This window comes from Physeter macrocephalus, chromosome 19, assembly GCF_002837175.3.
Source record: "Physeter macrocephalus isolate SW-GA chromosome 19, ASM283717v5, whole genome shotgun sequence".
Taxonomy (NCBI): domain Eukaryota; kingdom Metazoa; phylum Chordata; class Mammalia; order Artiodactyla; family Physeteridae; genus Physeter; species Physeter macrocephalus.
In genome coordinates, this window is record NC_041232.1 from 2,576,975 (window position 1) to 2,592,990 (window position 16,016).

Consider the following 16,016-nt stretch of genomic DNA (forward strand, 5'->3'; position numbering starts at 1 on the left):
GGCAGAGGGGGAAGGGAGACTAGTCAGGGCTTAGCCATCCATCCACCTGATAGTTCATCTGCCTGTTGTTCATTGCTTTTTAAATTAACTATTGAGTACATATAAAATTGATAAAATATCTATACAATGTAAAGAATTAAGAGAAGGTAAATAGTCCCATAGGATTAAGTAGTTGAAGGAAAGGAACATGAGTGTGGTGTGTGAGGCCCATGTGCCCTGTCGGCTCCCTCCACGCCCCCGTCCTCAGCACGTGAACCCCCGCTGAGAGCTGGCGGGGCACCAAGCCTCTGCTGGGCTGCGTGGTCACTCAGCCTCCCCGCGCCTCAGCGTCTTGTCTCCAGAGCGGGGATGGTTATTATCTGTACCTCAGAGGCCTGCTGTGGAGTTTCATGAGCTGGCGTGTGTGGGCATCACGCCTGGCATGTGGCAAGCCCCAGATGGGTGCTGGCAGTGGCCGCTTCCGCCATCCTCGGGACGCGTGGAGATGGATGTGGAAGATGATACACAGGATGTGCTCAGTGGTGTAGGGTGGGCTTTGATTTATTATCTCACTGGGTCCTTCCTCTTCAGTCTAGGGAGAGAGCCCAGTCTTCTCCTGGTCTTTTATTTTTGTTTTTATTTTTTTTAACCTTTTTAAAAATTTTTTTGGCCACACCGTGCAGCATGTGGGATCTTAGTTCCCTGACCAGGGATCGAACCCGCTTCCCCTGCAGTGGAAGTACAAAGTCTTAACCACTGGACCACCAGGGAAGTCCCCTTCCGGGCTTTTTGAACTGACTTTCTTGAACTGGGAAATGGTTAAGAGGTGTGACTGGGAGCAAGCGGAGGTGAAAGGGGAAGAATGGGGAGAGGAGGGCAGGGGACGAGCTGTGATGACCTCAGCGCCAGTGGCTGTGAGGTGGACAGCTGAGTGTGCCAGGGACAGGCCAGCTCAGTGGCTCAGGTGGTCTTGCTCTGTGGTCTGGAGCTCCTGGGCAAAGTGGGCGGGGGGGCCCCAGGGGAGGAAGCTGCTGCTGGGGAGGCACCGCACGGTGCTGAGGCCCAAGATGAGGCCTGGGCCGAGTGCTGGGGAATCTGCTGGTTTTTGCTCCTTTTCCTCTTGAGGGGGTGTGTTTTCTTATTGATTTGGAATGCTTTTTATATATTAGAGATATTAATCTTCTTCTCATCGAATGTTTTTTCCCAGTTTGTTGTCTGCTTTTAAATTGCAGCTTGTGCTTTCTTTGATGTACATAAGTTTTGAATTTTTAGGTCATTAAATCTTTTGCTGTTTTCAGACAGTGGTGAATTTGTTCATTATGCTTAGAAAGCCTTTTCGAGGCTAGAACAACATTCATCCAGTTGTTGCACACACAGGATGGAGCTCCCACAGTGTGCCTGACACTGGGCAGCGGGGAGGCCCCCTGACGGAACCTACTCTCCACAAGGTGGGCTGCAGGGGGCGTGTCAACAGACAGACAGAGACCTGTGCGCCTTGCTTCTTCCTTCAGTGTTATGTGTTGGGTTCATGCTTGCGTGTAACCCGCTTCACCTAACTTTTGTAGGGTGGGGGTCTGACTTGGAATCCTCTCTGGGATATGCAGGAGGCTCGGTCTCCCTGTGTAGATGAGCTGCCTGCCACATTCTTCAATGTAAGTGTACAGTCTCCTCATGGTTGCGTTGATTCTTAGTCCTGATACTTTGGGTTGCTGTTTGAGCAGGACGTTTTTGCTGGTCATTATGTCTTCTAACTACGTTTATGGTTTACAGGAATCCTGTTGATTTTTGCGTGTTTATTTTAAATCTGGCCACTTCACTGCATTCTCTTTATTTCTGATGGTTTCTGTTTTGGGTGGACGGTCTGTTGCCACAGTCAGAGGTGATCTGCTCTCCTCATTTGTTGGCAGTTATTCTTCTGCTTTTTAGCTCTTTCTGGCCTCAAGCACTGGGGATCATGTCACATTAGAGTGATGGGTCCTTGTCTCTGACTTTCTGTCAACCAGCCCCTTGCATGTTCGGATCAGGTGGGGTTGGCTCTGGCCTGTGGCCTCCACCTCTGCCCCTGTGGGCTCCGACACACCTCAGCAGCTCCTGCTCGGTGCTGGCTTTCCCTAAAGAAACACAGGCCCCGTTTTCCTGGCAATTAAGGCTCTTAAGTTGGGGGTGGTTTTGATCTGCATTCAGGTGCGTTTCTGCCTGTCACCTTGGAGGGCGGTCGAGGTGGGCAGGCCTGCTCTGCATGCCCTGGGCCCCTGTGGGGCCAGGTGTGGTGAGCGTGGCCGTAGCTCTCACAGCGCCTTCCTGCCCCCTCCTCCCTCATGCAGGACTCCTTGCTCCGGCTGGAGGACCACCGGCAGTGCTTCGAGTGCTCTGACGTGGCTCTGAATGAGGCGGTCCAGCAGATGGTTAATGCCACTGAGGCTGCCGCCAAGGAGGAGTGGGTGGCCACGGTAACCCAGCTGCTGCTGGGCATCGAGCAGGCGCTCTCAGCAGACAGCAGCGGCAGCATCCTGAGCGACTCATCCTCCGCCGCTGGCCTCACCCGTCTCACCAACAACCTCATCCAGGTAACCCGGCTCCTTCCTGCCTGCCTGCAGCCCAGTTGGCCCTGAGGACGCACCCTGGGGGGAGCTGACCCTGCAGTGACGCCCCATCGCCCCAGGTCATCGACTGCAGCATGGCCGTGCAGGAGGAGCCCAAGGAGCCCCATGTGTCCTCGGTGCTGCCCTGGATCATCTTGCACCGCATCATTTGGCAGGAAGAGGACAGTTTCCGCTCCCTGTGCCACCAGCAGCAGCTCCAGAGCCCGGCAGACGAAGGTGTGGGGACGCGGTCCGGTGGGGACGGCCCTCAGCCCGGTGTCCCTTCCTCTTGTCTCTGCCTCAGGGCCCTGCGGCCCTGTCCAGGCACCGTGAGTGTGCTTGGGCTCGGGCAGAGGATGTTTCGTGGCACTTGGATGGAGGCAGAGGCTCCCCACCATGTGGTGGGGGCGGGGTCGTGGCCTGTGCAGTGTTTCACAACGGGTGCAGGTGGCGAGCACCGTGAGGAGTGGGTCTGCTCTGGGAGCCTCGTGCCTCCAGCTCCTCCAGTCCCTGCGCAGCCCGTGGACCCTCATGGGTGTGGACCCGGGCAGCTGGAGGGCAGCATAGGGCAAGCAGGCGCAGGTTCCACTTCTTGGCCATGTGACCATGGGCCAGTCAGGCGACCCCCAGCCTCTGTTCCCCCGTCCACTCTGGGGATAGTGGCACCATCTCAGGGTTGTTGGAGGACCTATGGGGCAGTAAAGCCATCGTTGCCACGGCAGGTCAGTGCTGGCACGAGGGGTGCTGGTGCTGAGTGCAGAGGCCTCAGGGGCGAGCCAGGGCCCTGTGTGGAGATGGCACTTGAGCCAGGTCAGCACAGTGGTGGGAAATGTGGTTGGTGGAAGAAATTACATCAAAACAACAGCTAAATGACATTTAAGCAAAGAGTGTAGCTCTACCAAATGGACTTTATTCCTTTGGTTTTCTCACATTTTCAATCTAAACTTGGCTAATATATGTATACTTTTTATATAGCTATGATTACAATACGCATATTTATGTGTATATTCAACTAGCTTAAAATTGAATTTATTGGGGGCTTTTCCTCAGTCATTTGACAGATCAGCAAAGTGCACAGGAAGGAAAGTCAGCTGTGTGGCCACAACCACAGAGCCCACACCAGCTTGCCTTCCTTCCACTTGCTCTCTTGCTCCAGGTGCTTCACTCCGCAGGTGTCTGTCAGCTGCTCTCTGCTTGTCAGGCCTCCGTGGGTGAGAACCTCTGGCCTGGAAAGGTTCACGGTGGGGGCGACAGACGGGACCACTAGCAGCACCCACAGTGCCATGCCTGAGGCCTGACGGGGTACCGGGAAGCAATGGGGCAGCTGGGCAGGGACCCGGAAGGGCTGGGCATGTGGCTGGACTTGGCAAGGAGCCAGACCGAGAAAGGCTTTTGCCCCCGTGTATAAGCTGTGTGGCTGTGTTCCGTTGTCTTCGCGATGCTAGGAGAGGTGCCCTGCTTTGCCCGACTCTCAGGGCAGTGGTGTTTCTCTCTTACTGGTCATTCTTTAGTCAATACCTCATGCACGCCTTTTTGCTTCTGCTGAATTGATTTTTTTGGATAAATTTTTGGAACGGTTATCTTTAGAGTGCTTGACAAATAGTGCCTCTGTGTTTTACAAAAAAGCTTCTGTGGTGAAAAAAAATTAAGGTTTACGCCTATAAATGTAGGTGTAAGAAGACTTCTGGGTTAAGAGTCTCCTCTTAATTAATTATGCAAGCACAATATAGGGGTTTTTTGGTTTGCTTTTTTGTTTTTTTAGTAACAGGATTTCTTTTGTTTTATTTTAAATATTTGTTTATTTATTTATTTATTTGGTTGCACCTGGTCTCAGTTGTGGCAGGCGGGCTCCTTAGTTGTGGCATGCGAACTCTTAGTTGCAACATGCATGTGGGATCTAGTTCCCTGACTAGGGATCGAACCCAGGCCCCCTGCATTGGGAGCGTGGAGTCTTATCCACTGTGCCACCAGGGAAGTCCCCACGATATAGTTTTTAAAAAAATTACCAAAAAAAAAAAGAAAAAAAAAATTACCAGTAAGCAAATAAGGGAAGGAGGACAGTCCAAGGCCATAAACTTCAAAAGGGTGGGCTAGGGAAACAAAGATCCTGGTGGACTGGCCGCCGGTGTGGCCTGTCCCATCCTCCACCCCCAGGAGGAGGACTGAGGGGACAGGGTGAGTGGACAGAGTCCTCTGTTCTGTAGAGGGTGGGCTGGCGGGGCTGCCCCCTGTATTGCCCTGGGCCTTGGCAGAGGCAGGAAGGGCTGCTGGGTCCTGCCCCTCCTGGTGGCAGTCTACATGGAGGGCACTCTGGCCGGCAGTAAGGGGCCGGCGTGGGGCAATGTTGCATGCTGAGTTCCCTGGAGCAGATGTTGGGATGGTATATTAGGAATCTCTACTCGTGAAAGGAAGCGGGAAGTAGCGGGGAGAACAGGGTGCATCCTGACGTCGTCTCGGCCCCCAGCGGGGGCTCTGTAGCATGTCGGGCAGAGGAAGCCAGGCCTTTGCCCTCCCACCTCACTTCAGTCACTGGACGTGGCCCCCGCGGCTGTAGCCAAGCCGAAGGAACTGCTGGCTGGGGCCGTGTGCTGGCTGCACTGCTCTCCCCAGGCAGCCATCCTACCTTTAGGAGGTCTTGGAAGAGAGGACGAAACCCCGGTCCCCCATTGCGGACTGATGCAGCCCTGGTCGAGCGAGCTCCCTTCTTTTCCCTCAGCAGACACAGGCAGCAGAAAGTGATTGAGAGCAACACCTGCTGCGAGCTCACAGCTTCGAGGAAGGGCAGGCTGGTCTTCTTTGTGGGAGATGCCCAAGAAAATTCCTTCATGGTGATTGCAGCACTGCCGTGGTCCGAGGAGCCTCCCTGGCTGACCATGAGCAGGATAGAGGTGACATGGCGGGCATGCTGACAGGTCATGGCCCACCCCTACCCCACACCCCGCATCGAGTACAGGAAGGGAAGAAGGAACACACCATTCGAGAGACAGGTGAACTAGGCCTGGAAGAAAGCATACAGCAAGGAGCAGAGGCAGAGGCTTGTGGGTGATTGGCCCAAGAAAATCATTTGTTAAAATTTCTAAGACGATAAGCAGAATGAAATGAAAAGGAAAACTGCAGAACTAAGGGAAAACGCTGCAAACCACATCTCACCATTATAAACTAATAAACTAAAACAGCGAGGAGCAGAGTGAACATGACTGAAACTGCGGGAGACGGATTAAGAGCTAACAGCACTGGAGAGAAGGTGGTAGATGTGGAAGACAGAGGTGGTCCAGTGTGAGGGTGAATGGGGCCCCTGATAGCAGCAAGGAATTTGATGTCAAATATAGGAAGAGTTCTCTGAATTGTAATAAACACTGAATCTGCAGGTTCAAAGTATATACCAAGAAAAGTTGATATGCAACAGTCTACATCAAGATGCATCCTGGTGAAGGATCTATTTTATGGGTAAAGACTTGTCAGGTTTCTAAACTGAAAAAGCAATTTATCTTAATGGGACAAAGAACAGGGCTCATTTCAGATTTCTCCCTGGCAGTGTTCAGTGCAGTTGGGGTCATGTCCATATGTCTGCAGGGTTCTCAGGGCAGGAAAGTGTGGGCCCAGGCATGTAGCCAGTCGTTTGTAATTACAGTGGATTCCAGCTCCTTGAGTGCTTCTTACAAGCATGGCTGGAGGATGAAGTCAGTAAACCAACATGAGTCAGGATGGAAAAGCCACGGGAAAGAGCTTGTGATGAGCACCAGATCCATTTAGAATCGGAGTCGAAAGAGAGCAGCTGGGCTGATTATGGCTGCAGAACAGAACATACGTGTTATAACCCTACTGCACTAGAAGCAGTATGCATGACCAGATTGGGAGCTGGGGGAGAGCAGGAAAAAGCTACCACAGAGCCATCACTGACCTGGTGTAACAGTCATTTGATGCTGTTGAAAATGGAAATGAAAGGACTTCCCTGGTGGCGCAGTGGTTAAGAATCTGCCTAACAATGCAGGGGACACGGGTTCGATCCCAGGTCCGGGAAGATCCCACATGCCGTGGAGCACCTAAGCCTGTGCGCCACAACTACTGAGCCTGTGCCCTAGAGCCCGTGAGCCACAACTACTGAGCCCAGAGCCCGCGCTCTGCAACGGGAGAAGCCACCGCAATGAGAATCCCGCACACCACAATGAAGAGTAGCCCCCGCTCGCCGCAACTAGAGAAAGCCCGCGGGCAGCAACAAAGACCCAACAAGGCCAAAAATAAATAAAATTAATTTTTTAAAAAAGTACAAAACAAATTTCATGAAAGAATCTTGATTCTGTTTTCTCTAGTACTTTCTATCCTAATGTGTTCTGTCCTAATCCTCTTTAAAAACGTTAGTTATAAGACCATGATGGGTCATGGCTCAGAGTTTCAAACACACCAAGGGATCTTTAAGGAACTAGTCATAGTTCTAGTGATGAACAAACATTTAACTGAGATTTGGTAGTTCTTTTTCCTTCCGTAGTAGTTAAACAGACCTAAATATAAGAATTTTTAAGTTAAGCAATCGTATGTATAGTATGGGTTCCATTGTCGTAAATGACTTGTCTCTCTCTTTCAAAATGTCTCATACACGCATAGAAAGATGCTTCCAGTGATGTTCACCAAATGTCAGCCCTGGTTATTGGGGGTGGGGGGGTGGGGTGGGGTGGGCAGTGCGGCTGTTTGGTGATGGACCATTCCTTCTGTATACGGTCCTGTGTGATCTGAATTGTTTTTTGATAAGCATGTACTGCTTTAGTAAACCCAGTCACATCATTACTGATTTTTGAAAGACAAAAAGATGAAAAAGGAAAGGGGGAACTCTGCGGCCCCTTGGTATAGACAGAGGAGGGGGGCCCACTGCTCCCAGCCGTGCTGGCACTGACCCTGTGTGTCGCCTGGTCTTTCCCCAGTGACAGCCGATCTGCCCATGCTCCCCTCCTCCCTCATGCTGCTCAACACGGCCCATGAGTACCTGGGCCGGAGGGCCTGGTGTTGCAACTCCGACGGGGCCCTGCTGCGATTCTACGTAAGTGCTGCTGGGGTGCGCCCACCCTTCTCTGCCCATTGTCACCCCGGGTCTAGAGTGCGTGCCCGTGCTTTCTTGCTCTCTCTTCCCCTCTCTCTCCCTGCTTCTCTCTTGGAGTAAAATTTAAACTATTGACTCTTTTTTTTAGTGATTTTAGGTTCATTTAGATTTTTTCTTCCATGGTCAATTCTGTTTTTGGAATAGTGTCCACATAAGCATAAAGTTGTTCACAGTATTTGCTGATGATTTTAAAAGTCTCTGTAGTACCTCTAGTTATGCCCCCTTTTTCATTGCTAAAATCATTTATTTATGCTTCCTTTTCCTTTTTTGAAAAACCAGTCTTTTATGAGGTTTATCGAAATTAGTTTTTTCAAACTACCAGTTATTGGTTTATTGACCTATTTTTTCTTTGCTTTCTAGTTCACTAATTGACACTTTATTTTTTACTTTCTTTGCTTCGTGTTTTTTCTAACTTATTGAAGTAAATGCTTATTTTAGTGATCGCCTTCTAATACATGTGTTGGAGATTATAAGTTTTCCCCAAGTACATTTTTAGCTGCATGCCATAAGTTTTGATATTTGCGATCTTTATTTTTATTTATTTATTTTTTAATGATAAGGTCTTTTTAAAAATTTTTAAATTTTATTTTATTTATTTTTTTATACAGCAGGTTCTTATTAGTCATCAATTTTATACACATCAGCGTATACATGTCAGTCCCAATCGCCCAATTCATCACACCACCACCACCACCACCCCGCCGCTTTCCCCCCTTGGTGTCCATACGTTTGTTCTCTACATCTGTGTATCAGTTTCTGCCCTGCAAACCGGTTCATCTGTACCATTTTTCTAGGTTCCACATATATGCGTTAATATACGATATTTGTTTTTCTCTTTCTGAGTTACTTCATTCTGTATGACAGTCTCTAGATCCATCCATGTCTCAACAAATGACCCAATTTTGTTCCTTTTTATGGCTGAGATATTTGCTATCTTTATGTAACTGATTTCTAATTTTATCGAATTATGTTTGGAGGATGTGGTCTGTATTATACTTAGTCCTTGGTATTTGTCGAGACTTGCTTTTTGTCTAGTTTTGGTAAAAATACCGCGGATGCTTGAAAAGAATGTATGTTTGCTAATAGTTGGGCATCATAATGGTAGCCGTTGCTCTGACCTCTGTAGATTCACCAGTTGACTATCATTCACCTCCTCTGAGATCCTCACTAATGTCTGTCTGCCAGAGAGAGGTTCCCTCGGCCCTAACGGGATTTATCGTCTGACATTATAACTTTAATTCACACCCCTCCACGGGAGTCTGAGCTTCCCAAAGCAGGGACAGTGTCTCGATGTGCCCAGCATAAGACAGTGTTCAATAGATATTTGGGGAGCAGATGAATGTCTAAATGAACAAGTGTAGCTAGAAGCTGCAAGAAGCTGCCTGCGGTGCTGGAAGGAGGGAAGCTGGGCAAATCCTCAGCACGCCCTGTGGAGCAGGGCCCAGATGGCTCCCAAGGGGGTGGCAGGCTCGTTCCAGGACACAGGTCCAGACAAGCTCCTCAGGTTAGCAGAGCTGATGGGCCAATGTGCAGGCGGCTGCCAGCCCTCCCCCAGGTGCCTCTTCCCGCCTACCCACCACCTAGGTGCGCGTCCTCCAGAAGGAGCTTGCTGCATCCACCTCTGAGGACACTCACCCATACAAGGAGGAGCTGGAGACAGCCTTGGAGCAGTGCTTCTACTGCCTGTACAGCTACCCCAGCAAGAAGAGCAAGGCCAGGTACCTGGAGGAGCACTCGGCTCAGCAGGTAAGGGCCCCCTGGGGGCGGGGCCTGGGCTCCCCTGGTGGGGGTGCTGTGGTGGTGGGGGCAGTCAGGGGTTGGGGGGTGGGATTTGCTGCGTCAGGTGGACTAGTCCCACCAAAGAAAGTTCTCGCTTTCCTCACAAGAACTAGTTTCATAAATGTTGACTAATCGTTCAAAAATGCAGCATGGCAATTTTTCAGTAGATCCCAGAGCAAGCGCTTGGTCAGTATTTGGCAACCAGGTGACCTGCCCTCTGTCATGGCCATGTGGACTCAGAGCGAGCCCTCGGTTCCAGTGTTTGTCTGTGTAAAGACCGGGTTTGTGCTGGTTCACTTTTCTGCTCGTCACACGCTTGGGTTTGGGGATTGCAGTCGGCGAGCAGATGTTTTAAGTATGTGGGAGTCATTTGAGGCTCTCCTCGTCTACATTGGACATTGAGCATTTCCGTAGAAGGACTCTCCCCCGTGTGCTCTACGTGGACCACACTATGGCCTGCCTCTGCCTTCTTTCAGGTGGATCTGATATGGGAGGATGCCCTGTTCATGTTTGAGTACTTTAAGCCCAAGACCCTTCCTGAGTTTGACAGCTATAAGACCAGCACCGTGTCCGCTGACTTGGCCAACCTTCTGAAGCGAATTGCCACCATCGTGCCCCGTACAGAGCGGCCAGCCCTGAGCCTGGACAAAGTCTCCGCCTACATTGAGGGCACCTCTGCAGAGGTAGGAGCTGGTGTGCTGGCCGTGTCCTGTCTCCTCCAGCACCTCTGCCTGCGTACCTTGGCCTCTCCCCTGCTCTGTGCCAGCTGGCAGGGCCCTGGGAAGTGAAGGGTCCTGCTCACACCCTGGTGACACCCAAGTCCCTGGCTCCATGTCCCCTCACCCTTGCCCTCTCACCTGCCAGGTGCCCTGCCTCCCGGAAGGGGCTGACCCCTCCCCTCCTGTGGTGAATGAGCTCTACTACCTCCTGGCCGATTACCATTTCAAAAACAAGGAGCAGTCCAAGGCCATCAAGTTCTACATGCACGACATCTGCGTCTGCCCCAATAGGTCAGCCACAGGGTGCTGGGCAGGCCTGCTGCGGGAGGGCTGGGGACTCGTCTCGGAGAGCTCTTCCCGGGTGGTTTGGGGTTCCCCTGCCCACAGCAAGGAGGCCAGGAAGAAGGAAGGAGAGGGCAGGTGGGCACTCCGCAGAGGCGAGGAAGGGCAGAGCCTTCTTCCCCAGTCCCTGGGGTGGGGGCGGGGTCAAAGCAGGCAACTGTGTCCTTCTGGTCCCAGCCCGCAGCCCTGGGGAGTCAGCTGGGTGGACTCTTGCTTCTTCCACTGCAGTGTCTTTTGTTGTGGTTGTTTTCTTCTTTGGGGGCAGGGGAGGGGGGCTCCTTCCTTCCTGGGATGCAGTGCGTTGATGGCTGGAGAGCCCATTGTACGTAAGGCTCATGCTTTCTTCCCAGTGGTCCCTGGTGGCCTCTTCTTAAATTGTACTGATTGGCCTGATCCTCGTGAAGGGCCTGCTAAGCTCATAAAGTCTGACTCGCTTGATTGAGAGGGAATCTTTTCTGATGGCTGCTGCACCTCGGAGGGCCAGGGTCGGAAGGAGACCACTCTCTGCTGGTGACCTGTGTCTGAAGGGTCCAGAGTGGCCTCCATAGGCAGCCTTCCTGGGAGTTGTCGGGAACGGAGGGCTCTGCCTTATCAGGCAGGACCCACCTGGCCGGGGGAGGAGGGCTGGGGTCTGGGTGGAGGAGCCAGCGCATGACTCCCACAGCTGTGGGAAAGGCTCTCCCGCAGCCCCTCTTGCTCAGCCTGTGGTTTCCTCCAGGCAGGGGCCTGTGTGGTGGTGGCCCTGGCTGTCCTCCCTGTGGTCACTGCTGACTGGGGTCGTGGGGCCCAGGGTCGCCATGGCTTAGGGTCGCGTGGCCTGGGGTGGTGGATCAGAGCTGCACTCAGGCTGGCTGAGTGCTCACTCCCTGCTGCTGCCACGTCTGAAAAGTGACAGTGACAACACCCACCTGTCTGAGGGAAGGGGGAGCCTGGCTCCTGGCAGCACCCAGAGGAGCGTTTCAAGTTTTTGTGACAATGTGTCTGTGTTCTGCTTGCTTGTATTTGCAACAGGAGATGGTGGTTTCTCTTTTGGTCTCATGCAGGCACGTGGGCATCTGCTCTGGTGTGGAAGGAGCTGCCCAGGTGGAAGGTCCCTGTCCATTCCCACCATGCTGTCTCCCAGGCCCCACCCCTGGAGAAAAGGGTACTCAGGACCCCTCTTGAGGGGGGTCCTGCACTGTCCTCTCAGGTCTCTCCTGCTCCCTCATCTCTGGTCTCTTGGAGAGCAGCAGAAGTGCCTGGAAGCTTTGTGAGCTGCCCAGGTTCCCCTGACCTTGCACAGCCCAGGGACACCAGGGGCCGGCTTTGAAGTTTGTGCCGCGGTAGTGGAAGACTTGTCAGTCTGCGGAGGGTAGCATGCCCATGTGATTGCTGCCTTTTCTGTTCTCTGTGCTAGAGAATTCCAGACTCTTTTGAGGGCCCAGAAATGGTCTTGGTGCCTCAGAGAGGCTTCTGCATTCTCACCAGCAGTTTCTCTGGGGTGGTCTCAGAATGATGGGGTCTCATCCATCACATGGTCCCCTCGCTGTCCATCTTGCTGCTGGTGCCTGAGCTGGAGAGGGCAGGGTCCCAGGGGGGAGTGAGGAGCCGGCAGAAGCTAGGTGGCAGGGGTCTCAGGAGTCTGGGCTGCTCCGTGCTGTTGGTCAGGGAGGTTATAGGTCATGAGGTTACGCCTGCAGAGCAGGCCCTTTACTCCCCCCTCAGAGCCATCCTGGGGGGACGTCCTCCAGGCAGGGGAGCAGAGGGCAGCAGGGTGCCAGCGTCTGGCTATGCCAGGGGAGATCCTCTCAGGGCGGTGCCTGGGTGCCGTGAGGGGCGGGGTGACTTGTGCCCTGTGCTCTTCTCTGGAGGTGGGCCTGCGGGGCCATGTTTCCTGGCTCAGGGATGCCCGCGGTGGTGGAGTTAGGAAGTCTGGGGTGGGGCCTATGTGCCCGTGGGCACCGTGTCTGCAGGGCAGTGAGGGCAGCAGTATGTTGAGCTGGGCTGTGTCATGACCACAGGTTTGACTCCTGGGCGGGCATGGCCCTGGCCCGGGCCAGCCGCATTCAGGACAAACTGAACTCCAACGAGCTGAAGAGCGACGGGCCCATCTGGAAGCACGCCACACCCGTGCTGAACTGCTTCCGGCGGGCGCTGGAGATTGACAGCTCCAACCTGTCCCTGTGGATCGAGTTCGGCACCATGTCCTATGCCCTGCACTCTTTCGCCTCACGCCAGTTGAAGCAGTGGAGGCCCGAGCTGCCTCCTGAGCTTGTACAGCAGGTGAGGGGCAGGGGCGGCCGCTGTCCTGGGGTCCATGCCAGCTTGGTCCCTGGTCTCTGGACACCGGGTCCGGGGTGGGTGAGTCCAGGGCCAGTCTCCTGTGAGGACTGGTCAGCCACCAGTTTCAGGGCCGTGGAGAAGCTGTTGTCTCTTCCCTGCTCCCTCAGAGGAGCTTGTTGAGTCCTTGTAAAATTCTTGACACTGTGCTAGGAAGTTTGAAGCCCCTCCTGGTGGGGGAATGTTCCCCTGGTGTGGGTGCCGGGTGTCTGGCCTGAGGTCTGTGTGCTTCAGGGGCTCCCTTGGCTCCTTGAAGAGGGACATGAAGGAGCCACACGGCGTGGCAGTGTGGCAGGTGTGGCAGGTGTGGCAGTAGGACACCACGTGGTCTCATTCCAGATGGAGGAGCGGCGAGACAGCATGCTGGAGACCGCCAGGCACTGCTTCACGTCGGCGGCGCGCTGCGAGGGTGACGGGGATGAGGAGGAGTGGCTCATCCACTACATGCTGGGCAAGGTGGCTGAGAAGCAGCAGCAGCCGCCCACCGTGTACCTGCGGCACTACTGGCAAGCCGGCCACTACCTGCACGAGGAGGCGGCCCGCTACCCCAAGAAGATCCACTACCACAACCCCCCCGAGCTGGCCATGGAGGCCCTGGAGGTGACGCCGCGCTGGCCCCGGGTGGGGACGTGGGGAGAGGGCGGGCCGGTCTCACTGTCTCCCTGGGGATGGGGCACACGGTCCCAGTGACTTCCCTGCAACCCACTGGAAACTTCTTTGTGTGCAGTTCAATTAAAACAGCCTTTCCTCTCTCTCTCTAAGGGGTGCTCACTATCCTTTCTGGGGGAGGGAGCATTAGCACGCGGCGTCCTTGGCTCCGGGGCGCTCGCGCCTGCAGCCTGGTCCCCGGGTGCATGGGAGAGCTCCCAGCCTGCAGAGGGTGCTCCGAGTACCTATCGTGGTGGACTCAGCCGGGCAGCCGCTGGCCCTCTGGACCCCCGGTTCAGGGTCTTGCGCTGCTCCTCCTGAGCAGAGTGTGTGTGCACTGCCTGGATTTGCATCTGTGGTTCCAGGTGTGTGGCTCAATGCTCTCGTTGGTGCCCATAGTGGTACCGTGAGGGGGCCACTGAGGATGCAGCGCAGGCATGGGTGCACCAGGCTTCCTAAGGCCCTGGGCTTGTCAGCGTCACCCTTTCTCAGGCTGTGTGTCCGCCCCCACTGATCCCCCGCCCAGAAAGGTGCTTGAAATTTGGGCAAAATCTGCTTGCATATGCCTTTTTTGCATTTAGGGGTTTTTTTTCCATTTATTAAATTAATACATGTTAATGGTTAAGAAAAATGTAATAATCAAATAATTCAGAAGTGTTTAAACTGAAAAGTTAAAGTCCCCACTGATCCTAGCTCCTCATCCACAATAATCCACGTTAACAGTTTGGCCATGTCCTTGTTTTTCTCAGCGTGTTTCCTATTAACATGTAGACACACAGTAATGTTTTCTTACCATCTTTTAATTTGTTTTTCTCATTGGACTAGATGTAGTGGAAGGAGCTGGGGCTTCCTTCATGTTCTCCTGCCCCCTCACCTGGCTGAGCACCAGCCCCTTCTTCATGGGTGTGGCCTCTCCTCCACTCCCTCTGTGAAGGGTGCAGGCTGGGCGTGGCTTCATGTGTGTATCAGGGAGCACTTTTTTTTTTTTTTGGCCTTTATGTGGGGCTTGCGATCTCAGTTCCCCAACCAGGGATTGAACCCAGGCCACAGCAGTGAAAGCACTGAGTCCTAACCACTAAGCCACCATGGGTGTCCCAGGAAGCACTCCTCTGAGCACTTCCCAAGGTCACGTAACATTAGATCAACGAAGGCCTGTGCCTGGAGCCTTGTGGTGATCTGTGAGCCTTGTGAGCAAACAAAAAAGTCGCGTTTTAAAAAGTTCGCCTTTTTAAAGTGCTCCATGCTGAGTGGTGTATAGCAGTGTTGGGCCGCCTCTGGGGGTTCCTTGTGGAGTGTGGAAGGAAACTTCCTGTCTAGTGCTTCCCCGGCAACATCCTGGTAGCTGTCCACACAGCCCAGGCCCCATGTCCTTCCGCATCGCATTTCTTTCATGCTTTGCACTCGGGTCAGGAACCCATCCTTGGAGGGACTCCCACTTGGGGCATGAGAAGGCTGCCGCCCAGAGGAGTGGCTGGTGTGCCCTGAGGCCGCTGCGGGAGGGCAGTCAGCACACTCAGCCTGGGTTCTCTCACTCCCGGGAGAACGACTGCTCTCTTTTTCCTGCATGTATTTTCCTTGGACTTTTGGCCTCTGCTGCTGTCTCATAGAACCAGTGAGCAGGCAGGATGCTGGCCCTTCAGGGCCCAGGGCCTTCCGGATGAGGGGCTGAGGCCACCCTCCCAGCACAGCACCCGGGCTTTCAGGGGGCAGGTGCTCAGCTGGACCATGTGTCTATCTTGCTTTAAAAATGGCATTTCTCTTTAAGAATTTAACCTTACCCTGGTGAAAATTCCCCTCTGTTGTTGAACCTTCATTCAAAATACTTTACCTGCTGCTTGGATGACCTTTGCCAGTGGAACACTTGCCTTTCCCCTGAGTTTGGCCACCTGGGCGCATATGGGTGCCCCGCATCTAAAAATGGACTTTCTGGGCCGGTTTCTCTGGGGCCCACGGGTTGGCTGGAGGTGGAGGGGCTCTGGGTGTGGGCTTCTCTGTCCGGGGTACCCGCTGGAGAGTGTGGCCTGGGCTGGACCACCAGGCATCTCACCTGGGTGGGTCCTGGCTGGTGTCTATCTAGAATTGCCTCTGGGTGAGGAGAGGCTGGTTAATTGGGGCCTGCGGCCACAGCAGCCTTCATGTCGCCCACTGTGCTGTCCATGGGAGACAAGTGGCACCCACACCTGGGTGGGAAGGTCAGGCCTGGTCACCTGTCGTGTGTGACACTTCCTGGGGGCAGTAAAGTGCCCTGGGCTCTCCTGGCTGGGGGCCTGGGCCGCTGGCCTCATGCTTGTGAACGGACGAGTGTGGTGAGGATGGAGGAAAGGAAGGAAGGCCCAGGCCTCACTCCTGCAGCACTGCCTGCCCGCCTCTGTCCGCAGGGCGGCTCCGGGGCAGGGACACAGACAGAAGTCCCGCTACTTGTGGCCTCAGGGAGCCCATGGTGTGGGGGAGATGTGTGTGCAGGAGCTGTCCACTCTCCGCGGTACCAGGAGCGAGTGTGGGTGCTGGGTGGGAGGCTGTGCTGGGTTAACAGCTGGTGGGGTGGGGGGGTGGGCA

General features: G+C 53.9%; 1 protein-coding gene across 7 annotated transcripts in view; it reads left to right on the forward strand.

Annotated features, from left to right (window-relative positions):
- The window catches only part of CABIN1 (calcineurin binding protein 1), a 101,697-nt gene that overhangs the window by 26,625 nt on the left and 59,056 nt on the right, over positions 1 to 16,016 (forward strand). For all 7 annotated transcript variants that reach the window (XM_028479906.2, XM_028479904.2, XM_055080790.1 and 4 more), the window contains 8 exons: positions 2,304 to 2,546; positions 2,642 to 2,798; positions 7,478 to 7,593; positions 9,238 to 9,399; positions 9,909 to 10,115; positions 10,297 to 10,442; positions 12,494 to 12,755; positions 13,152 to 13,412. In XM_028479906.2, coding sequence (XP_028335707.1) covers positions 2,304 to 2,546; positions 2,642 to 2,798; positions 7,478 to 7,593; positions 9,238 to 9,399; positions 9,909 to 10,115; positions 10,297 to 10,442; positions 12,494 to 12,755; positions 13,152 to 13,412 — 1,554 coding nt within the window. The remainder of the gene's footprint in view (positions 1 to 2,303; positions 2,547 to 2,641; positions 2,799 to 7,477; positions 7,594 to 9,237; positions 9,400 to 9,908; positions 10,116 to 10,296; positions 10,443 to 12,493; positions 12,756 to 13,151; positions 13,413 to 16,016) is intronic.